At 29.6% G+C, this 24,753-nt stretch overlaps 6 protein-coding genes across 6 annotated transcripts in view; 3 read left to right on the top strand and 3 right to left on the bottom strand.

Moving 5' to 3' along the window:
- Positions 1–5,563: 5,563 nt before the first annotated feature.
- Phum_PHUM092140 (coiled-coil domain-containing protein, putative) lies at positions 5,564–7,261 on the bottom strand (the record flags this gene model as incomplete). Its single annotated transcript, XM_002423848.1, has 4 exons — positions 5,564–5,921; positions 5,994–6,148; positions 6,236–6,386; positions 6,444–7,261. The coding sequence occupies 4 exons, from the start codon at positions 7,259–7,261 to the stop codon at positions 5,564–5,566; spliced, it is 1,482 nt and encodes a 493-aa protein (XP_002423893.1).
- Positions 7,262–7,644: 383 nt separating this feature from the next.
- Phum_PHUM092130 (uncharacterized protein) lies at positions 7,645–8,019 on the top strand (the record flags this gene model as incomplete). Its single annotated transcript, XM_002423847.1, has 2 exons — positions 7,645–7,898; positions 7,938–8,019. 2 exons carry the CDS (start codon positions 7,645–7,647, stop codon positions 8,017–8,019), a joined length of 336 nt encoding a protein of 111 aa, XP_002423892.1.
- A 1,514-nt stretch (positions 8,020–9,533) lies between these two features.
- Phum_PHUM092120 (uncharacterized protein) lies at positions 9,534–20,711 on the top strand (the record flags this gene model as incomplete). The annotated part of the gene is made up of 20 exons (XM_002423846.1): positions 9,534–9,867; positions 9,950–10,305; positions 10,443–10,766; positions 11,998–13,314; positions 13,394–13,958; positions 14,035–14,787; positions 14,878–15,116; positions 15,202–15,690; positions 15,864–16,018; positions 16,150–16,366; positions 17,369–17,794; positions 17,875–18,108; positions 18,186–18,297; positions 18,395–18,560; positions 18,664–18,875; positions 18,970–19,122; positions 19,235–19,430; positions 19,997–20,164; positions 20,263–20,416; positions 20,508–20,711. The coding sequence occupies 20 exons, from the start codon at positions 9,534–9,536 to the stop codon at positions 20,709–20,711; spliced, it is 6,774 nt and encodes a 2,257-aa protein (XP_002423891.1).
- A 132-nt stretch (positions 20,712–20,843) lies between these two features.
- Positions 20,844–21,599, bottom strand: Phum_PHUM092110 (fatty acid-binding protein, putative; the record flags this gene model as incomplete). Its single annotated transcript, XM_002423845.1, has 2 exons — positions 20,844–21,191; positions 21,330–21,599. 2 exons carry the CDS (start codon positions 21,597–21,599, stop codon positions 20,844–20,846), a joined length of 618 nt encoding a protein of 205 aa, XP_002423890.1.
- Positions 21,600–22,027: 428 nt separating this feature from the next.
- On the top strand, positions 22,028–22,958 carry Phum_PHUM092100 (uncharacterized protein; the record flags this gene model as incomplete). The annotated part of the gene is made up of 3 exons (XM_002423844.1): positions 22,028–22,288; positions 22,377–22,625; positions 22,731–22,958. The coding sequence occupies 3 exons, from the start codon at positions 22,028–22,030 to the stop codon at positions 22,956–22,958; spliced, it is 738 nt and encodes a 245-aa protein (XP_002423889.1).
- A 1,364-nt stretch (positions 22,959–24,322) lies between these two features.
- The window catches only part of Phum_PHUM091990 (uncharacterized protein), a gene marked incomplete at both ends in the record, with an annotated part of 3,384 nt that continues 2,953 nt past the window's right edge, over positions 24,323–24,753 (bottom strand). Inside the window, 2 exons of the mRNA XM_002423843.1 lie at positions 24,323–24,499; positions 24,590–24,664. Coding sequence (XP_002423888.1) covers positions 24,323–24,499; positions 24,590–24,664 — 252 coding nt within the window. The remainder of the gene's footprint in view (positions 24,500–24,589; positions 24,665–24,753) is intronic.

Here is a 24,753-nt window from a genome sequence, read left to right as displayed (position 1 = left end):
AGAAAAAAAAGAAAAAAAAATTTTTTTTTTTTCGAAATCATTCGAATCGATCGAATGTACGAATCTCGTCGATTTTTTTTTTTATTCTTTTAAAAATTTTTTTTAACGATGACGTCAGAAATCGTGACGTAATTATTAAATAATGATGATAAATCAAGGGGTAAATTGTTAGTAAAAAAAAATTTCAATCAAATTCGTATCGATTAAAAATAATTTTAATTTTCACACATAAAAAAAAAATTATTTCTGGTAATTTAAATATATTATTATTATTATTATTATTATCGGGTCGGGAATAAAATTTCGTTTTTGAAAAATTTAAAATATCGTCTGCTCATGTTGGTTTCACTTTCACTTTCACTTTTTTTTTTTTTTTTTCAAGTAATAAATTTTTTAATGGCGTGCAAGAAAAGTTTACATTTTTTTTCGTGAAAAATTAACAATTTTTTTTAATTAGTAAGAAAAATTAATTAATTATTACTCGTGATTAACACCTACCGACAGAGTAATAATTACCTAATTCCTACCGTTTTATTATTACATTTCGAACGTAAATAATAAATAATAATGATAATGATAATTAATAATAATAAAAAAAAATTATTTTAATTTTAACCGAAAACGTTTTTTTCTTTTTTTTTTTTTTTACACGTAATCGAGTATAATAAATAAAGCAGACGACGTTTTTTAATTTTAATTTTAATTATTTTAATAAGTGGAAAATACGACAAACGTAATTAAATTTAAATTATTATTATTATTATTATTATTATGCGAAACGAAAAAAAAAAATTTTTTTAAATTATTATTAACATTTTTCTATTTTTAATTTTTTTTGAGATACTTATTTATTTATTAATAATTACCACCGTTATTTATTATTATTATTATTATTATTATTATTATTATTATGTATATGCAAATTTCAAATCGTTTTACGATGTTTAATAATAATAATAATAATAATTATAATTTATGTACGTCGATAAAAAAAAAAAATTTTTTTATTTATTTTTTTTAAACTTTTTTTTAACGAAAAAAAAATAATAAAAAAAAGTGGGGGGATTTCGTACGCAATTACGTATAATAAATTATTAAAATGTTATTAATTTTTTTTTTTTTATTTAAATAAAAATATAAAAAATAAGCGCGGGAAAATTAAGAAAATTCAATAACGTTATAAATGAAATAAAATAATATAAAAAAATGTACTCACGTATTTAAATTTTATTAATTTATTTATTTTTGATTTTTTCACGACTTTAATATATATATTTATTTAATAATAATGATGATGATGATAATAGTAATACAATCAAAAAAAAAACAAAAAAAATTTTCTTAAATGTTTTAAACTCGGGAAAAACCTTTTTACACGTTGACCGTTCGCGAGAAAACTGAAAAGATGGAATGGTAGAGCCTGGGACACGAAACGCCTGCGCATTTTCCGACACAAAAAAAATTCCCCTTTTAATGATATGTTCCATAATTTTTTCTTTTTTTTTCTTTCTTTTCTTTCTTTTCTTTTCTTTTTCTTTCTTTTTCCAATGTTTTTCCGACAGTGAAAATCGTATGTGTGTGATGATAATAATAATAATGTTTTTTTTTTCTGTGCGATTAAACCATTTTATTCTTTTCTTTTTATTATTATTTTTATTATCATTAATATTATTATTATTAATAACGTTGAGAAATGTTTAATGGGAAATAAAGAAATAAAAACTTAAGATGATGATGATGATGATGTATAATAATAATAATAATAATGTAGTAAATAAATAAGATTATAAAATATATAAATATATAAATATATATTCATACGAAGATTTATTTATAATAAACTAAAAATGATATGACTAATTATTCATAGTATTTTATATTTATTATTATTATTATTATTATTATTATTATTATTTATACGTTAATCATTTACATAACAAAATGGGAATGGTGTTGGTGAGGGGGTAAAGGGAGAGAGAGAGTGAGAAGGAGGGAAGTAATTAACGTGAAAATGATGAAACCTCGTGTTTTAATTATTTTCGTTGATAAATAAATAAATAAACAAATAATAAATATTATTATTATTATTATTATGTTATTGTGACATTAAAACCAGACATAAAAAAATATATGAGAGAAAAAGAAAAAGTAAGAAAAAGGAAAATAAAAAAGAAAGAAAGGAAGGAAATAAGAAAAAAAAATGAAAACGTCAAAAAATATACAAAACTTGGCATTAGAAAAAAGAAAGAAAAAAAAATGGTGGCGAAAAATAAATGAATAAATAAATAAATTTTAGATGATAATGAACGTGGAATTAGAATAAGAAAAAAAAAAAAAAAATTTTTTGATTCTCAGCCAGACGAGAAAAAAAAAATAAAAAAAAATAAACCGGAAATTAAAAACAATTTTTTTTTTTAAATAAAAAAAAAAAATCAAATGCAATTATTTCTATTTTCGTTATTATTATTATTATTATTAAGAAAAAGAAAAGAAAAAAATATTTGTTTTAATTTTTAACCTTTGACCTAATAATTCGTTTTTAAAAAAAAAACGAAAACGATAAATTAATTTTGTTATGAATTTTCAAAAAAGAAAAAAAAAAGAAAAAACCGGAATTTGCGTGGTAATTGCTTTTTAACATGTAACCCATAAAAAAAAAATTTTTGTTTGTTTGTTTGTTTTGTTTCAAAACAAAAATTCAAAAAACATTTTTTTTGTTTTGTTTCGGTTTCTTATCGATAACGAAAAATAATGATAACAAAAAAAAAATATTTTTTTTTTTTACGAATTTAAAAACATATCAACACATTCATCCAATTTAAAAAGAATAAATTTTTTTTTTTTTGTTTCTTTTTCTTTCTCCCCCTCCCCTCCCTCCCTCGCGAATAGAAGAAACAATTCGAATGCAAATCATCATCATTATTATCATTACAAAAGAACAAAAAAAAAAAAAAAAAGAATCAAATCGTAGAATAATAATAATAGTAATAATGATAAAAATAAATTCTCTTGGTAATTTTTTAAAATTAGGTTAATGTCTTGAAAAAAAAAAAAAAAAAAAACTTTTTACATTTCGATCCACCCATTTTTCTATATGGATTTTCTTACTCTATGGAAAAATAATATTTGAACATTTAAAAAAAAAAGAAAATAGTTCAGGGTTAAATTAATAGTTTACAAAATACCCCTTAATATTTATTTTATATTTTCGTAATTTCAATTTTTTCCCCTCTTTTTGGAGGGGAGAGAGAGGGGTGGGGGGCTTTCGTTAAATAATAATAATAATATTATTTTTAAAAAAAATTTTTTTTTTTATGGTGGAAAATCATACGGTACAGGTCTGACATCTGTGAGTGAAAAATCAAACTAATAAAAACTCACATCAAATTTTCTTAAACTTTTTTTTTTTTTTTTTTTTTTTTTTTTTTTTTTTAAATAAGCGAAAATTAGTTATTATTATTATTATTATTAAACAAAATTAAAAATTATCGTTTCGTCGATAGAGCAAATGTTAAATCTATAAAAATTGGTTTAAAAAATAGGGAAAAAAAATGTTAAAGAAAACAAGAAAAAACAAAACAAACGCATGAATTTTTTTTTTTTTTTTTGCTTACTTTTAATTGTTTTCGTTGAAACATCATCATTATCATCATCATTACCATTATTATTAATTAATTTTTCCATTCCATCGTTAATAATTTGATCATTTTTATCATCTGATACTTATTACAATCGTTATTTTCCATATTTAAATTTTTATTTTGAGTTGTTGTGGTGTGGTATTAAAGTCCAAATTATTATCCGATTCTTCGACAATGTTTAATTCATTATTAAAATTTTTATTTGTATTTCCGGTTCCTATATTTTCAACACCTAATAATGTCGGATCTTTACTCGTGTTACATCCCATTTTTTTCAAATTTAAAAAAAAAAAAAACTCTCAAAAACTCGAAAACCAAACAATTTTTCACGTTCTAAAAATATACAAATAAAATATTTATATATATAAATATATATATTCACTCGATGACGTAATCGATGACGTATATTTTAATCTAAAAAAAAAAAAAATTTAATTTCTTTAAAATTTTTTAAATAAAACCAAAGAAAACAAAATGCCGGAAGTTTCAGCGACACGACGGATTTTTTAAATAAAAAAAAAAAAAACGTGACGATGTGTAATAGAAAAAAAAAATTTTTTTTTATTGTGTGTGTTTGTCTGATATTTGGTTTATCGTTAAGTTAATTAATAACAACAAACAACAAACAACAACAACGACGACAATCGCGACGTTTCTACTGCCACGCGTTTAAAAAAAAAAAATTTCAATCGTAATATTTTTTCCTTTTTTTTTTTTTTTCTTTTTTTTTAAATTTAACGATATCCGGCGGTTTTTGTTTGCGTAAAGACTATTAATAATAATAATAATGATGATGATGATGATGATGATAGCGGCGAAAAAAGGGCGTTAGCGCCTAATATAAAAAAAAAATCGCGTGCTTATTACGAATACGTTCAATTTTTTGGCTTACGTCCATTATCATCATCATCATCATCACCACAAAAAAAACCCAAAAAAAATTTTAATTCTTTTTATAAAATTTATTTAAATCAAATAATAATAATAATAATAATAATAATAATAATAATTTTTTAAATGGGAGGAAATTTTTTTTTTTTTTTTTAAATTTATTTTTAGATTTCCGGTAACGTGTCAAGGTTATTAAAAAACATTTTTTCGAATCTTCCCTCTTTATTTATTTTAAAAAAAAAAAAAACCCGGCCGACATATTGGAAAAAAATTTTTTTTTTTTTTTCAAACAAGCAACAAGTAAAAAAATAAATAAATAAATAAATAATAATAATAATAGTAGGACACAAAATATTTATTTTTAATTTAAAACCCCTTTCAAAGTAAATAAATAAAAATCGATAATAATAATTATTATTATTATTAATAAACTTTTACCGTTAAATGGTTTAAAAAAAAAAAAAAATCGATAATTGACACGATTTTCAAACAAATTATTATTATTATTATTATTATTGTTTAAAAAAAAAAAAATTTTTTTTAATTAAAAGAAAACTAAAAAAAAATCGTTTTTCGTTTCCCGGGACCGATCGAACTTTTTTCCCGAAAAACCGTTTTTTATTTTTTTTGTTTTTTGTTTTTTGTTTTTTTTTAAATCACCTCCCGGTGCCCCCCGTCACAAAACACAAACTGAACTGAATAGAAAATACAAAAAAAAAAAAAGAAAAAAAAAGAGAAAAAAAAAAAAAAGTTTCTCTGCGTGCCAGACACAATCTGGATTTAGTTGAAGCGATTTTCAGCGATGGAATAACTAGACAAGGAGGATTTTATTATTATTATTATTTGGCACTAAATAAAAATATTTATTGTTTTTTTTTTTTTGTAGGCTCGTTTACATTTTTTTTTTTTTTTTACTTTTCATATTTATTATCATTATTATTATTATTTTGTTTTTTAAATTTTTATTTTACATATAATACACACACACGCGCGCACAAATATATACAGAAATTTATTATTATTATTATTTTTTACATGTCCGCCGTACTCCATTTAAACGCTTCTTCTTCCCGCGCTTTTTTAGCACTTTGTTCTTCGAACCATTTTTTCTCGTAACCGTTTGACCTATCGACCCCGTCCCATTTGTGACCCGGTTTGATATCGTATCTGTTGGGTAAATATAGACCCTGGTATTCGGGTTTCGCATTCGATCCCGATTCGGTTTTTTTCTTCTTACGTTTTATGTATTCCAACATCGGATCCCCATCCCTTTCTTGATTTTTTAACATTTCGTCGAGATCTTTGTCGTCTTTGTACCTCGCAAGGGGTTTAGACATTTCGTATAGGTCGTCGTTTATTTTATCCTCTCTGTCTTTGACTTGTTTCACCCTGTAATTAAAATTCTCGTAAGTTAAACCCTTCCTCCCCCCCCTCTATAATCCCGATGTTAGAATAACTTACCCTTTACCCCAAACGGCATATTGTGCGATCCTTTCGGCTTCTTTTTCTTCTTTTTCCCTTTTTTTTCTCGCTTCTTCTTTGGCGTCGTGACGTCGTCCTGTTTTACGATTTCTCACGATCGCTTCTGCGTCTTTCCCGGTAACATCGTCCGACATCTTAAAAACATTTATTATTATTATTATTATTATAAACATAAAGTTGAAAGAAAATAAATAAATAAGTTAAGTAAGACAAAAAATTACCTTTTCAAACATTTCTTTTTCTTTTTGCCGGAGTATGACGGCTTCTTTTCTCATTTCTTCCGCGCTTTGTAGACCCGCTTTTTTTCCCGTTAATGTTTTTTTTTCTTTTTTTATTTCCACGTTAACCTTTTCTTTTACGTTTAACCCGTACCTATCATCTTTTGATGAATTTTTTAATAAACGATTATTGTCTTCTTTTAAATTTAACTTATCATTTCGATTATCCACGTTTTTATCGCGGTTTTTGGGGGATGAAAAATTTCTATCATCGACGGATTTGTAGGAATTGTTTTTTTTGTTTCTCGATGATGAATATGAATCCGAATTATTTTCGTGTCTTCTTCTAGGTGAGCGAAAATCTGAATCTTTACGATCTTTTCGTCTGGTTGGGGATGCATTAAAATCTCTTCGTCTTTTATGCCTCGGTGGTGAAGAGTCAGAATTTCTGCGAGTTCTGTGTCTGGGTGGTGAAGCGTCAGAATCCCTTCGAGTTCTTTGTCTAGGTGGCGAAGCATCAGAATCCCTTCGAGTTCTTTGTCTAGGTGGCGAAGCATCAGAATCCCTCCGAGTTCTTTGTCTTGGTGGTGAAGCGTCAGAGTCCCTTCGAGTTCTTTGTCTTGGTGGTGAAGCGTCAGAATCCCTTCGAGTTCTTTGTCTAGGTGGCGAAGCATCAGAATCCCTCCGAGTTCTTTGTCTAGGTGGCGAAGCGTCAGAGTCTCTTCGGGTTCTTTGTCTTGGTGGCGAAGCATCGGGATCTTCTTTTATACCATTGTTTTTTTCTGAGATGATAGTTTTTTTAGAATGAAGCGAATCATAATCTCCTTCATTCTTTAAAAATGTTTTATTAGATTCAGTTAGGTTTTCTTTAAGGTTTGTTTTCGATTCCATACTAATTTCATCCTCCTCCCCTCTACGAGGCGATCCGTTCTCTGATTTTTTTTGATCTATTGCTGTCACTTTGATATTTTCTATACCGTATTCGTCAGCTACTATTTTCCATTTTTTAGTGCTTCTATATTCAGACATAATTCTGACTTCTTCAGGTCGTTCGTCGATTATTCCCACGATTTGAGGAGCTTCTTCAGCCAAATCATAAATTTCCAATTCATTTTCATCTATGGGTTTTATTTTATTTATATCAATGTCATCGTCTACAATCCGTGATCTAAAATATAATAAAAAAAAAAAAAACTTTTTATTGTAATTAAAACATTAAAATTATTACTAAAGTTCAAATATGGTCGTTAACAATTTTTGATGAATATTTTTTTGATCAATCTTTAATGTAAAGTTCTTTTATTCTGCATTCTTTATTTATTTTTTAAAAGTGTATATATATAAAAAAAAAAGAATGCAACAAAGTTAAAAAAACAAATTTTTGTGCCACTGATGGAAATTTTTAAGTAAAAATGATATCTGAAGATGATATCAAAAAGAGACAATGTTATCAAGATCTAGTCCTTCCGAGAGAAGTGAGAATAAAATATTTTCCAATAAACTCGGAAAAATTTTCTTATGATGTTTTACCACTCTTCGGAAGGAAAGAACATGAAAATAGAATAATGAATCAAGTGTCAATATTAAAAAATGAAAAATATGCTGAAAAATGGAAAAAGTTTTTAGAAGGAATGCCAGCCTCACTCTCGGAAATAAAACCGACTTCGTTAGAAATAAAATCGATTGCTATTTTTGCAAATTACAGAAGGCAAAATGTTTCAGAAAATTATTATGAGACATATGTAGGTCCCCCATCACCAGATGCTATTTTTCATAGATCCAAATAAATTAAATTTACAGTATTAACAAAAACAAAAAAAAAATACAAATTAATCAAACTCAATTATTCACCAAACGAAAAAGAAAAAAAAGTATTTCGATTTTTTTTTACACTAATCGATTTTGACAGTTATTAACATTTTGAATCAGTATAAGCAGAAAACTTTAATTATTAATAGAAAATATTAAGATTCAGTGGCATCATTAATTAATTTTGAATTTATTTAACTTTAGAAAACTAATCATTAATTATAAAATAAAAAATTGGTAATGAAAAAGCAAATGTAAAATTTTGTTATAGAAAAAAAAAAAAAAAAAAACTATTTAAAATTAGATCGATTGTTACACGATAACATGTTATAATGTTAAAAAATATATTTTGTTTTCTTTTGTTTTTTTTAATCCCATAAATCGAAATAATTTTATTACTTTAAAAAAAAATAATTAGAATTATATATATATTTGAAATGTTTTTGGTAGTTATAATTAGTTACAATAAAATGTGTGCATTCTTACATTAATAAATCTAAAAATTAATTAAATTCATAACAGAAATTTTATTTTAATTATTGGGAAAGAGAAAATAAAAGTTACCAAATTGAATAAATTTCCAATTCTGAATTATTAATAATAAAATGTCTAAAATTACCCTTCAAACAAGTAAACAAAAAAAAATTTTACAGTAAAAAACAAAAAACTGCTTGCTTTAAAAATAGTAAATGAATTTTTCTGTAATGATAATCAGGTACCAAGAAACACACACTAAATCCTACACAAACTAAATTTAATACCTTAAATTTTAATAAAAACAATTTTTTTTTAAATAATTTTAATTAATTATAACCTAAAAAAGAAAAGGTAAATTGGTTTAATAGCGAAAAATGTAAATGAATAATTAAACAATGAAATTACTTAGTTATGACACTTTGACCGGGTTTCTTTTTTTCTTTTTTCTTTTTTTTTCCACCTGATAAATATTTTTTTAAATATTCTTTTTTACTTAATCCACTTGGTTCCATTTCGACGATGATTGGTTTTTAAGTCAAATTGTAACGTTTTTCAGTGAATTCATACAAACGATAACTAGTGATCTATTTTCGTTCTACTGACACGTTGTTTCAAACGAGTAAAACGTGGCAGAAAAAATTAGTAAACACATAACAATTTTCGTCACTTTGTTAACAAGTATCGACACCAAAGAGCGCGAATAAGAATAATATTTATTATTATTATTATTATTTTTTTTTTAAATATAATTTAAGTTATGTTTTTATTAATTTTAAATTTATTATAATTTAATCGTATTTAAAAAAAAACATATTGTCATTTTTATATTTTGTCGGTATCGTCAATCGAAATGAAAGAAAAAAAAATGTCATTTTTTTTTTTTTTTTTTTTAATAATTAGTCGTAGATAAAAGTAAAACACTGTGTTAATTTATTAAGTGTCAAAGGATACTTACCTTGTTCACGTGTAAATTAAGTTTGTTATTAGTGATATTAACAATTAAAGGCAAAAAAAAATGAGTTCGGTGACAATGGAAGAATTTGAAGTTATGAAAGAAGCCAAATATAGATTATATGTCTCTGCAGTGGATAAAGCACTTAAAGCATTCGAAAATACTAACGAATGGGCCGATCTCATTTCGGCTCTAGGAAAATTAAATAAAGTGTTAAAAGACAATCAAAAGTATCCTATAATACCTAGAAGAATTAAAATAAGTAAAAGGTTGGCTCAGTGCACTCATTTTGCTCTACCATCTGGTGTTCATTTAAAAGCCTTAGAAACTTATGACACTATATTCAAATGTATGGGAACGAATAGATTAAGTCATGAATTATTTATTTACAGTGCAGGTTAAGTAATTTTCTAAAAAATTCCTTTCAATTGTTTCAAATCGTCTTCTCTGAAAAATAATTTTTAAACATTTTTTTATAGGTCTTTTCCCATTATTCGGACATTCAGCCATGAATGTAAAACCATCGCTGCTTACCATTTACGAAACTCATTTTGTACCTTTAGGGCCCTGTTTGAGACCTGGGCTTTCTGGATTTATAAGTGGTGTTCTTCCCGGTTTGGAAGAGGGATCTGATCATTTTGATAGGACAAATGCTTTGCTTCATAAAGTTTGCGACGGAGTTGGAAAAGAATTTTTTTATAGTTGTTTATGGGAATGCGTTTGCAATAATTCAGCTGTGAGACTTCCAGCGATTTCATTTGTCCTTTCAAATTTTAATAGGAAATATTCAATGGAAGATCAGAAATATGTTTTGGGAAATAATGTTGAAGTTATGGTTAGTTTATTTTACTTACAAATATTAAGTAAAAATATTATTTTATATGTTTAACATCTTAAATTGCAGTTATTAATAAGTTATTAAAAACATGACAGATATTTTGATCATAATAATAATAAATCTTTATCTCTTAGGTTAAAGCTTTATGTGCTGGAGTTCAAGATTCAAACGTATTGGTTCAAAGAAGTTCCTTGGATTTACTCCTGATTGGATTTCCATTACATACCTATTTACTAGATGAATCACTTTTAATAAATTTAGTAACAAGTGCTGTGACAACAGTTCTCAGGAGAGACATGTCATTGAATAGAAGATTATATTCGTGGCTTTTAGGTTCCGATTTGAACGTTTCACAATTAAGCATGGATCATCCATTTATAAAAAAATTAGAAACCATTGGAGAAGTTTCACAAACAAGTTTATATTTTGATACATATTCCAAAAAGATATTAGTAGAGGTAATTTATTAAAATTATTTATTTATTAAAAAGAAATTCATTTTAAAACTTGATTTGATCTTTAACTTTGGATTTTGTTTCTTTATTAATTTTATTGTTTGATTTGATATGTAATTACTGATAATGTTATCATATTGTCAGCTGTTTCATTCCTCATATTTCTATATATCATTGTTCAAAGTTTTTTTTTTTTTTTTTTTTTCTCGTTCTAATTTATTAAAACAATTTTAAATTATTTATTAATAAAACAAAACAAAACAAAAGGCTCTATTTATGTTATCTCTTTGCTATTTTTAATCATTTTTCTTTTTTTAATTGTAATTTTACTATTTTTTGTTTTGTTTTTTTATCTTTTGATTGTTTTGTTTAGTAAAAAAAAAAAAAAGGGGGGGGGGAGAAATATATTCCTCATTTCCGGTAATCATATTATCGTAGTAATAATTAACAAAATTAATTAAATTAATAGGTAATAATGAAAAATCAATTTTAATTATCTATGGAAATAAATGGATTTATTAATTAATTTAGTATCAATTATACGGATAAATTCAATTCATTTAATGCTGCATTAACGATTTTATCACATAAATTCATTTTTTAAATACGAAGAATAATCATCATTATTATTATTACTACGATTGGAAAAAAAGTTTTTATGAATTTTTTTAAATTTTAACCGAGATAAAAAATATCAAATAATTTTCTTTTTTTTTTTTTTTTTTTTTTTTTTTTTTTTTTTTTAAACCGTTATACCTGAATTCATTCAATTTATTTTGTAATAAAATAATAATGATAATGATAATAATAATAATTTAAAATTTTTTAATGATGCATTATCGATTACTATACTACTGTCGGTTCAAAATTTCAAGGTCAAATGAAATAGAAAAAAAACATCTTTAGTGCAGATTAAACAATAGAAAATGAAAACAAAAAAAAAAAATGTTTTTCCTTTTAAAAAATTTGTTTTTGTTGTTTTAAAAATTTAAATCGTTATTTAATTAAATATTAAAACAATAAAACAATAACGAAAAAAAATTATTGTCTTTAAATAAAATTTGAAAACAACAACAAAAAGTTTTACTCCATTTTTTTTTTTTTTTTTTTGATTGCTTATTATTTTATACTTATGATGATTTTGAAAGATAGAGCATTCCTATTATTATTATTATTATCATTTAAATTATTAGTATATCGCTTAAAGATTTTTCTTTCTTTTTTTCTGTTACAGGGTGTCAAATCAGTTTTAAAGCAACAAAATTTTCAATGTCCAGATATTCGTCCGTATCGATTATTAATGTCACTTTTAGATAAACAAGATGTCGGACCCGTAATCCTAGATGAAATCCTATACGAAGTTTTCAGAACTTTATATTTGTCCTGTCGCGACGACAACAGGTTCAATGGCGGCAAATCAAAACAAGAAATATTAAAATCCGCCAATTTGCTATTCAGTTCCCTCGAACCTTGGTACGTTTGGTTGTATTTAGGGTCCCTATTCGATCAGGCTTGTAAAGTAAATATCGAAGAATTGACGACGATATTGGAAATTGAAAGTTCCGTCGTTGTGAAATCCGTGGGAACGGGATTTCCCAACATTTGGGAAATTTGCGAGTTGTGCGAATTCCTCCTCGGTGTCGTTCCTCTCGAAGGAGGAACGGATAATTCGAGCCAATTTTTATTAAATTTAATTCTTCACATCGTCAATCAACTGACAAATTACATTTCGACGCTTTCTCCGCAACAAATAGCCCGATGTTTGAAATTGTGCGCATTGATACTTTCGAAAATTCAAATTTTCGCCGAGATAGAAAAAGTTTTAAATAAATCGGAAATTAAAAAACCCCCCACGGAACTCATCAATGCGGGGGTCATTCGTTCCAGAGTCGGAAACGAAAAATCGGAAAATGAAGATTTACCCAAAGTTAGAGTGTATTCGGACGAAACGAAATCCGTCGTGTCGGCAGAAATAATGAAATTTTCGTCCATTTTTAAAAATTTTTTATCCAACTACGAGATTTTTTACACGACGCTCCTGAGCGGAGGAAGAATATTACACGGTCAGTTCGTGACGTGCGCGTTTGAAAATTTAAAAAGAAATCCGGATGGTGAAAGTGAAAAAGATTATGCGAAAAAGTTGAAAAAACTTTTGACAGCCGTCATGAACGAGGATTTTTCGTCGAACGAGTTCACATCGTGGAAAAACAGTCCCGAAGAAGAAAATTTGACTTTGGAAATCGCAGCGGATGGTAATGAGAAATGGGAAGAACCATTTAAAATCGCATCGGAAATATTGGTCGAATTGTCATCTTTTCCAATGATGAACGCCGGCAGTGACAAAGAAAATGTTGTTTTTTCTCCCTGCGTCAAATTCGTTATCATTTGCGCGTGCAAGCTGGATAAAACTCCAGTTCTTCAGCTTACGGCAATAAAAACCTTGTTCGATTTAGTAACGCTTTTAAAATTATCGTCGTCGGAAATCGGGGTACTCGCCCTGATAAATCCTTATCAAGTTGATTACTTGGAGCAAAGTACTTATGTTCTTGAGGTTGGTATACCATTTTCATAGCCCGTTTACCAAATTTTAATTTACGCTCAATGTCAAAATTTTCAATTTAAACTTTCAGATTTTGTCGAAAATACTTTGGAAACATTTGGGTGATTTACCGTACGATTTACAAGTTCGTTGCATCGAACTCTTGTATCAACTTCATTCCTTCTTTCACTCGGATGACTCTCTCGAACGCGTTTTGGGCGAAGCTTTGCTCAACGGTTCGGAAAGCGGTCGAGTCGAAGCACTTCACAGGTTCATCAAACTCTGGCACGTCGGCCGTGAAATTACATTGAAAGATAAACGTCAAAACAAACTATTTCACAAATGTCTTTTGAAAGTGTTGGATAATTTACTTTTGCCCGAGAACGTGCCTCTTAAAGTGGAAACTCAAACTTGTTTGGTTCAGTCTCTGATAAAAGGGGATTTGCCCCGATTGTTGGATCCCGTTTTGTTAATGTTATTGGATCCTGCAACTGCGAGAATGAGCATTCTTCACGTGAGCATTCAACATTCGAACGTGGGATCCGAGACTCAGGAAGAAAATTCTCAAGTCGATGAAAATTACAGTAAAATATACGCGATAAGTTCGGTTGATGGAAACGTCATATATCACGTTTCGAATACTTTAAATGAAAAAGGTCGAGGAAAATTATTTTAAATTTTTCTTATGTGTTAGTGCGCGCAATTTTCATTCATAATTTTCTTTTTGTTTAGATATGCTATCAAAAAAATTAAAATGGAGGTGGAAAAAAAATTCAAAGATCCCATCTAACAATCAGCAAAGAATATTTGCCGTGACGAGTCTCAAGGATCGCGGCGACAGCAGATCGAGTTTCGTGACTAAAAAAAATACCCAAAGAGATATCGAATTACCTTCGACGTACGATGGAAACATATCAGTTTTGGTCAATCCGTTATCACGAGGATTCTCGGATTACGACTTTATCGGAGATGATTCTTCCGTGCAGAGCAGCTTGCCACCCTACGACTCGTTAAAATCATCCAATTCGGATCCGGAAGGGGATGCCGAAATATTAGCCCGCCAACCGAGAGTCACTCTGGAAGTCACGACAACGTCCGAAACTCCAACGAGCGATTTGAGGTTTTTCGGTCATCTGAAAAACAAATTGATGGATTTCATGCAGGGAGAATGCGACGATTCTCATTCGGCCAACGAGTATTTTAACAAAAACGAAAAAGAAGATGATGTTAACAGTGAGACAAGTTTCGAAATCGTTTCGAGTGTATTGAATTCGATCGTGGACACCGTCGTGAAAACATCGGATGATAACGAACTTCCCTCAGCCAAATATACGAAACCTGGAGTCGCTGTCCATCCTTATCACTCTCACATTTTGCTTTATTGCGGAGTTTACGATTCTTGCAGGACGTTATACGCTTTAAATACTCTTAAAAATATCATTTTGACGAATTCAAGACTGTTTTTATGCTGTTCGGCATCTTCAGGTACGTTGAAAGACTCGCGTTTTCTCTTTGCCGAATTCGGGTTTTTTTTTTTTTTTTCTGGATTATCAAGGTTTCATTGATTTATTTTAGGAATTGTGAATGCGCCTTTTCCGTCCGATCTATTGGCTCTCCTTGCAAGGCATAAAAAATCGATATTCGGAAGGAATTTTCACGGTGGCACAAAATCTTTAAACGAGTACATGAACATTTATAGATCTAACATGTATTTGGAAATTTTAGTTACCCTATGCCTGAATTTTGTCAGGAGTTATTATCCGAATTTAGGAATTTTGAAATTGACCGCGGAAGAAATAGCCGGAAATCGACAGGTAAAAAAAAAAAAAAAAAACAGAGAGAGAATTTTAAATGTTTTCGTATTTGTTTACAATTAAAAAAAAAACAAACCTGTTTTAGGTTCAACTCATGAGCGTTGAAATTTTAATGCACATTTGCAATAAACTCATACCCATTGTTCGGGACAGTGGAAAAGGATTTGCCAATTACATTGCGGACGTTTTAAATCGCGGAAAAGTTCAAAGAACGGTTTTGTACTGCATTATGTCGAGTCTGTTGAGCATTCACCGACAGCAAAATTATTTCATGGAACAAAAATCTTTCACCGAAGAAATATTAGATTTCAATGATCCCGATGAGAGCGGAGAAGGTGTCGCGGGAATGACCGAACACGCTTCCGCTTTTCAAATACAATTGTTGAAGGTTTTGCAGGCTCTGGTCATGTTGGAACAGCAAATCGAATGTCAAAAGACTGATAACGTCGATGGCGTGAATTCCAAGGGTAATTCCGTAGAAAACACGGAATTGGAATCGAAATACTCGCCGGACTCTTCAATTTCGAATCAACCCATGTTTATAAAATGCGTACTCACGGCTTTGTCTTTGAAAGTAAGTCAAAATTTGTCCTTTTTTAACGACTTTATACATATTCGCGTTCCAGCGCCGCGTGTGTGCGTGCGCGCGTGTGTGCGTGTGTGCGTGCGCGTGTGTGCTCGATGATATGCTTTGTTGATTTCATACGTGTACGTATAGATTAAAAAAAAGAAAAAATTAATAAATAGGGTAAAATGCGATGGCTCCACTACAACTGGACCGAATTGATAACATCGTCTCTTCCGTATTTAGGCACAGCTTTACCTCACATTGTCATGGTGACTGTTAATCAAATTTGTAGTAACATTGAAGAACTAGCTGGTTTTTATTCAAATCGAAAAAGGTAAAATTATCATTAAAATTTTTATTTAAAAAAAAAATATAAAAAAAAAGACTAAAAAAATAATATATATATAAATTTACAAAAGCAAGCGAAGTTGAATATTTATTATTATTATTATGATTATTTATAAGTGAAAAGGATGAAAATTTTCCTCCCGGTTACGCCGTGACTCAACTGGAAGCTTTAACCGTGCTCTGTCACTTTTGCATTTTGGATTCGAACCAACAAGTATCGCCGCAACCATTATCACCGCTCATCGGTTCGAGTCCTTCGGGAATACCCGGGTCAAATCCTGCGCAGATATTAAGTAACCTAGTTCACGTATTCACGTCAAGTTCGCTTGTTCAGGTAAGATGATAATAATAATTATCAGAATCGAGAAGGAGGAGGAGGAGAGAAGAGGGAACAGTTTATTTTTGTATAAAAAAAGAAAAAAAAAGAGAGAGAGAGAGAGAGAGAGAAAAAAAATAGAAAAGAATCTAATCGTAGTACTCTGATTTGCTCCATCTTAAAAGGTATTTCTTTTCGAAACCGCAAATCGCATCGGTTCTTATAAATGCACTGGGAGGAATGGGAGTGTGAAAAATGACATTGCTTAAAGGTCCGGCCGAAATCCACACCATGAGAAAAATTAAAAATATTATTAGTAGTAAGAAAAGCGGAAGACAGTAACAAATGGATTTGCTTCTTGAATGACTTCTTGACGAATTGTCAATATCCGTCGTGTTTTCCACCATTTCATTTTTATCGAAAATCGTTTGTCGGAATTGGTTGTTTGGTGACGCTGTCGTTTCACTTGATCACATGGAAAGAAGAGAAAAACAAATGTTTATTTTTAAACGGTACCTTTTCAGATTGCCTCATCTAATTAAAGAAGGGTAGTAGTGGTAGTAGTTACTCGTTGCCAAGATTATTTATAAAGCCTTCTTCGTGAATTTGTTTAAGTTGGGATCTAATCAATTTGACAACTCTGTGTTTCTTGTGGAGCAAACTAGGTATGACGAGATTCAAATCCGAGTCTCTTTCATCCAGGCAGGGTTTGGTGTTTGTTGTTGTAGCACGTTTAGCATTCATTTCATTATTTCGAGGTACCATTTATTTACGACAAGATAGAAGAAATCGATCATTCTTTTACATTCGACATTGTTACAAATCGAATCCGTTTTTGTTTGAATTTTTTTTTTGTGATGGAATGTTGTTTGTTGTTGATGATATGTCATAAAAAAATTTATAAATAATTATTATTATTATTATTTATTCGAAAGGGGGATTTTTTTTCCCCGATCCACTTGTTGCGAGAGAGAGAGAGAAAAAAAAATAATTTTATTTTAAAATAATTTTAAATTTTAGGAATCGGGAAAGGGAAGGAATCAACAACAAATGGAAACGTTGGCGAGCGTGAGAAGGAATCTTCTCGCTAATATGCCGAGAATAATATCGAGCGTGGCTGCTCTGTGGCAAGCAGTCACCGAATGCATTGATTGCGATTTAGAATTGTGCGTTTGGGGCAATCCGAAAGTCGTCAAAAATCAAATATTGGGATTTTTAAGTCCGATATCACTTCATCACGGTGCTATATTTGTTGCCGCCGTCGCGGTGACGTGGGAAGAAAGAAGAGGCGGGGATCAAGGGAAAAAGGTACTACCCGTAGCAAGTCCAAATCAAATGGTATTAGTCAATTTATTAAGTGCAATAAAAGTAACACCGATGGATACTCTCGTTCAAACGGTTCAATCCGTCGTCAAGCAACCTCCGGCCATTCAGGGAACTTCTTCGGTAATTACAAAAAAAAAAATTTTCTTTTTTTAAAAATAAATGAACGTTTTTAAATTTTTTTTTCCCTTTTTGATTTTCAGATCGTTTCACTCGACGTAAGCGTTTTAGAATTATTTTATACTTACATGCAAATCAGTAGCAGTTCTCAGTTGGGAGAAAGTTGGAATTCGCTGTTGTCTTTGTTGAGGGATGGAATTTTACTCGCTCCTCCTGCACTGTTTCTCATGTTGGCCATTTTAAATGAATTCGTACAAAAATGTCCGCCGTTCGATGAGAAAAAAAATCAAAGAGATTTACAAGATGTTGCTGCAAAGGTGAGAGAGATTTACTTGATTTATGTGGTTGATTTTTTTTTAAATATTATTATCATCATCATCATCGGTGATTTCAGTTGATTGAAGTTTGTGGAAACGTGGCCGGAGCGTGTCTCGAACATAAGACTTGGCTTAGAAGAAATTTAGCCGTGAAAGAAGATTTGGAAGTGACCGAAGAAGAAAACGAAGGTTAAAAATTTGTTTGTCTTTGTTTTTCTCTCTCTCTCTCTCTCTCTCTCTCTCTCTCTCGCGTTTGAGTGAAGTAATTTTTTTTTTTTTTTTGCAGGTTCAATGTCGGTTGCTCAACAACACAGCGTTCAAGCACAATTAGTTTTAGCTCAAATTTTAGCTCCGCTACTCGATGTGAGTTACGGGAGTCAGGAAAAAGACAAAGTCGCGGCTCTTCTAACGAATCTTATGTATAACATAACGCCATATTTAAAAAGTCACTTGTGAGTTTTCTTTTCTTTTTTTTTTTTTTTAAATATTATTTTCTTTTTCGTTTTTCACATCACATCAATATTTATTTTTTTTTTTTCGTCTTGTTATTTTCAGACCTAAAAATCTACCAAGTTTCGCCGCGTGTTCTCAACTCCTTTCGAACATTAGCGGATTTCAATACACGCGAAAAGCATGGAAGCGAGAAGTTTTCGAACTCCTACTGGAATCATCCTTGTTTCAAATGAATTTGGAATGTTTATCGTATTGGACGATAATCATCGATAATCTAATGACTCACGATATTACAAGTTTTAGAGATTTAATGAGTACGTTACTGATAAAATAATCGAACGGGAGAATTTCCCCCCCCCCTCACACACACACGCTTTTCACGCTTTTCCGTATTTATTTTTTTTTTAGATAAAATTTCAATGTCTCAGGGAGGATCGTACACTTTGTTTTCATCTCGAGAACAAGAATACGAGCAAAGATCTCAATTATTGAAACGTTTAGCATTCGTGATATTTTGCAGCGAAGCCGATCAATACCACAAATTCATGCCAAATATTCAAGGTGAGTTTTTTTTTTGTGTGTGTCTGTGGAAAAAGGATTTGAGAAAAACGGTCGATCGTGATGACGTAATTTTCTTTTCTTTTTTTTTTTTTTTCCATTCGAAAACGTTTAGAAAAATTATCGGAAATTCTTCGGCTTCCCCAAGTCGTTCCATCCGTTCAAGCTCAGGTATTTTTGTGTTTTCGAATTTTACTCCTTAGAATGTCGTCGCACAACGTTATTTCCCTTTGGCCCATGGTCATAAGCGAAATGGTGCAAGTTTTTACTCTAGTCGAACAGGAATTGTGCACTCATTCGGAAGAATTCAGGTGTGGAAAACGAATAAAAAAAATTTCAATTCATAAAAGAGAGAGAGAGAGAGAGAGAGAGGTGCGGATGGGAAGGTTTTTTGGTAACGCACTGTGCTTTTATTATCATTATTATTATTATTATTAACATTGTAAAAGAATAAACGGAAATAATAATAATAATAATAATAGTAATGATAATGATAACATTTTTTTTTGAGAGAGAGAGAGAGAATTTAATTAACTTTTTGGAAAAAGTATATATATTAAATTTTGTTTTTTTATTGCGTGCAAGACGTTTAATTGTTTTTTTTTTTTTTTGTTTTGGGGGCGGTGGCTTATTTTGGATAACTAAATAAATAAATAAATAAATTAATTAACGGATTTTAGATCGAGGTAAGTTAAAAAAAAAAAATTTATTTAAATCGTGTTCGTTATTTTTATTTTATTTAAAATTTATTCTAACATGCTTTTTTTTTTTTTTTTACACTAATCACGCTGGTGAAAATTACAAAAATAAATATGGAGTTTGTTTTTAAAAAATGTTTTTTTTTTTTTTTTTTTTTTTGGTAACGTGAAAATTTCAGTTCGCACATAAAATTAATGTCTGCACTGGATTCTTCATGGGTTTCCAACAGTAACAACGGTCTTCACGCTCACGGACATCCTCATTGGTTGCAATTAATACTCGCAGCTTCTAAATTATTGGATTTGGCCGTCCTGTTGCCGACTCATCACCTTCCGCAATTTCAAATGTAAAAAAAAACATTATTTAAAAAATTGATTCGATTCCATCTTCTTCTTCTACTTCTTCTTCCGGATAATGTTGATTTTTGTTGTTGTTACTTTGCAGGTATCGTTGGGCTTTCGTTTCCGACGTCGTCTCGTCGTCACCATCGTGTACAAACGGGTCACCGATGGAAAATTCGACAAACGACGTGGAACGTGCAAACGGTCTCGATTTCATACCACACGTCATGAGAATTTGCCGATTGATGGATGCAAAGGTGAGGATTTTGTCGATTCGTTCTTTTATTTTGTTAAAAAAAAAAAAAAAAAAAGAAAATTTTCATCTGCTAAAATGTAATAAAATTTCAGTACGGGCCCCTGAAGGGAAGTCTGGAGGGTAAAGAGGGACGTTTACTTTTGGAAGATGGCTACATAGATTCCCTACAACAACTTCATTCGTTTTTTGCGACCGTGGGTTTGCGCACTCAATCCTCGAACGTGGACATGGAAGCCGTTGAAAAAATAATACTTAAAGATTTTCTAGAAAAAATTCCATCGAAGGGAAATCATTGATAAGTCAACGTGCGCACGCACGTCCGGTGAGTTTATATCACTTTTCCTTTGAATAAAAGGGGAGGGAAGAGGGAGGAGGGAGTAGGGTGAGCAGATGGGGTGGAGTGGAAGGAAGGAACAATGGCAAATACTTCAATAGCAAATTTCTTCGCTGTCGATTTCCTCCATTTTGATCTCTTCGACGAGGGTTTCTTCCGGAAGGATTTCCGTGAGCGCGGCCGAATCGTGTTGTCTCGTAAACGATTGTCTCCGTGACGTTTCCGTGTTGATCGTGTGTTTCGACTCGAAAACGGAAACGTAAAACCTTTGACATTCAACCTTTGACGTTTTCATCGTCACGACCAAATCGTTTTCCCCGAATTTCCTTTCGATGATGACTTGTTTCCCGTTGAGATTTTGTTTCTCGATGACTCTGTTACCTCTTATCTTGAAATCGGATTTTATTCTTTCGCCCCCCGATCTTTCCCTGTAAACTTCTCCCTCTTTGAATTTCAATATTTGCGTCGGCAAATTGTGATATGTCGTCGTGAGAACGTAGCGATAGTCGTCGTCGTCGACGCCGCCGCCGCCACCGCCACCGCGGTCGTCATCGTTCCCATTGTTTTCGTTCGTCCTTACTTCAACGCCGTCGTTCTTTTCTTCCGACAGAGTCACCGTCGGCCGTATTTTGACAGTTTCCTTAATGACTTTGTGTTGAACTCCTAAAGCGACGAGAAACTGTTCGTAGCGAACGCTTCTCGCGAGAGAATAAGAAATATTTAAATAATCATTCAAATGCGGTTTCCTTAACGGTTTTACTTTACCCGAAATCTTTTTTTTCAAAAGAATTTCAAATGATGAATCCTTCGAATCGGAACATTTCCGAAGGATTTTTGCCGTCCTATTCATGTTTATTTGTCTCTGTAGTTGTTGTTGTTGTTGTTGTTGTTGTTATTATTATTGTTATTGTTGTTGTTTGTTTTGTTTACTTATTAAATAGCAGAAACCATAACGTTCGATAATATCTTTAATAAAAAAGTTTTTTTTTTTTCCCCCCCTCCAAATCACATCGCATTTAATCGTGAATTATTAAATACTAATAATAATAATAATAATAATAAGAAATAATAATAATAATAGGTGTAAATATATTTGTTATTCATTTTTAAAAATCATTATATTTTTTTATCGCGAATCGTCGTCGCCCATGTTGAAAAAAAAAAAAAAATTGAAAAAAATATTTATAGCGTTTTCATAAATAATAATAATAATAATAATAATAATTGAGAGAGTAAAAAAAGAAAAGAAAACAAAACAAGTGTATGAAAATTATTTAAATGGAAAAGGAACAAAAGAACGAAAAGAAAAAAGATGAAGGGGAAAAAGAAGTAGAAAGAAACGAATTCGGACTTCGTTATTACCTTCCGACCGATGTCATCCTTCACAACAAACCCGAAGATTGTTGGGTGAGTTTTTTGGGTAAAGTCTGTGACGTCACTCCGATAGTAAAAGAATACGAAAACGAAAAAGAAGTCAAACCTCTTTTGGCTCATGCCGGAAAAGATATATCCCATTGGTTCGATAAAAGGACTCAAGACGTGAGTCGAGTCTCTCAACCGCGAAAGAACAACGTTCGAATCCGATTAATTAATTAACGAAAACTATTATTTTTTTTTTTTTTTCAAGATAAAATATATGATTCATCCAGTGACGGGTGTCAAAGTGCCTTACTGCCCTCACGGTCCCATTCCTCACGTTCATCCACAAGTACCATCGACGAAATGGCAACCTTTGCCGGGTGTGAAAAGGCCCTACGATGGTTTGCCCTGGTGGCGGAATAAAAAATACGTCGTGGGATTACTATCGAAAAATCCTAGGCCATTGAAAATCGTAAACACGGCTGTTCCAGAATCCCACAGGAACAGTTTGGCGTGGGTAAGTAAATTAATTACATACAATAAAAAAGAAAATTGAACAACTCTTTTAATATTTAACGAAACTGTTTTTTTTTCTCTCTCTCTCTCTCGCACATCTGGAAAGGTGGCAGCAGAAGAAAATCTTTATCAAATTCTCGAAAGACTTTTGCCAAGGAATTCACACATAAAAAGTTACACGTTTAAATTCGAAGGTGAAAAATTGAACATGAGGAAAACTCTGGAAGAAAATGAAATTTACGACGAAAGACGTAAATTCGGAGAATTGGGCATGCCGGAAAATTGTTACATTCCTGCCATTCAGCTTTATTACAATGATGACTTGACAAAATAATAATAATGATTTTTTTTTATATTGTTTGTGTATTTATTAATTGTGCGACACCCAAATACTTATTATTATTATTACTGTAACCAAATGAATTTTGTTTTTTATTATTATAATTATTTTACGCATATTTAAAAAACAAAAAAAAATTTTATATAAATGTATATTGTATTATATTTGTAAAGAAAATTTTATTGTTTAAATAAATTATTGTTTTATTAATATTATAATTGATATTATTATTATTTTCACTCCTAATCATGAAAATTCCCGCCTACAAAGGTCATTCTTCACTAAAAACATCAAAAAATTTTCTCTGATGTATCAGAAAAACATAAAATCCAAGGACGTATAAAAACGTAAACAAAAATATAAACAAACAATGTTTACCTCCTTAAAATGTAAACAAAAATGTAAACAAACAAAGATTTTCGTAAAAATTTAATTTTTCAGAAAAAATTTCAAAAAACCTTGAATCCAAGGTCAGAAAAATGTAAACAAAAATATAAACAAACAATGTTTACCTGCTTAAAATGTAAACAAGCAAAAAATTTCCGCGGAAAATTTTAAATACTTTTAATCGCAAAATTTTTTTAAATGTATGGGGCCATTTTTTTTTAAAGCGAACGTTAAAATTCGAAGGTCGAAGGAAAACAAAAAAAAAATAATAATAATAAGTTTAATTATAATAAAATATATATATATATTGCCACAATTTTTTTATAAAATTAAATTTTAAATTTTTTATATATAAAAAAAAACATTTTAAAGTTATAAATTAATTAATGATAATAATAATAATAATAATAATTGAAATATACATAATATAAATATATATATATATATATATATATATATATATATATTTTAAATATAATTAATTATTTCTAACGTTAAATATTACTTTTTTTTAAAATGGACGGCAGTTTTGTTTGTTAAAAATTAAAAAACTTTCTTTAGAAAGTATCGTGACTAACATCGCTATTATTATTATTATTATTATAAAAAACCTAATTACACCTGCGTTACTAATTATCATTATTATTATTATCATTATCATATAAATATATATATATATATATATATATATATATATATATATATATATATGTCGGTAAATATGTACACACACATTTAGAATTTTTTTTCTGGAAAATTTTTGCAACAAAAAAAAAAAATTAATTAAAACAGGCCGAGTGGTGGAGAGGAGGACGAGGGGGCGGGGAAAAAAATGAAATTTGTAATAAATTTCAGATTTTCTTTTCCCTCCTTCTCTCTTCTCTCTTCCCCCTTTCCACCTCTCGTTTTAACATTTTGTAAATGATGATTTGTACTTTTTTTTTCCTCCCCCGCCCCTTTAATTTTTTTTTTTAATAAACCCAATTAACGGGTACCCATTGATGTTCGGTACTCATTTTATCCAACGCTTCGATAATTTTACGAAAAGTCACGTCGAAATCTTCATTGACGATCGTTAAATCGATATATTTATCGTATGTTCGCTGCATGCAACTACTTTCTTCTAACGTTTTCTTCAAATCATCCTCCTATAAAAAAAAAAAAAAAGAAAATGGCGGTAAATCATTTATATGTTAATTAACACGTGGAAATGATTAATTAACGATGACAAAACTTACTTCGTATATGGAAGCCAACGATTCTAAAGTTCTTGCTCTACGTGAACTGTACCTTATCGAACTGTTACGATCGAACTGCAAATATAAAAACAGAAAACAAATTAGACCAAGTAATAATAATAATAATAATAATGATGATATTTATCGTTTAACTTACCGTAAAT

This window comes from Pediculus humanus, genomic scaffold, assembly GCF_000006295.1.
Source record: "Pediculus humanus corporis 1103172107444 genomic scaffold, whole genome shotgun sequence".
NCBI lineage: Eukaryota > Metazoa > Arthropoda > Insecta > Psocodea > Pediculidae > Pediculus > Pediculus humanus.
Note: the sequence above shows the minus strand (reverse complement) of the source record. Positions and strands in the feature narration are given on the sequence as shown.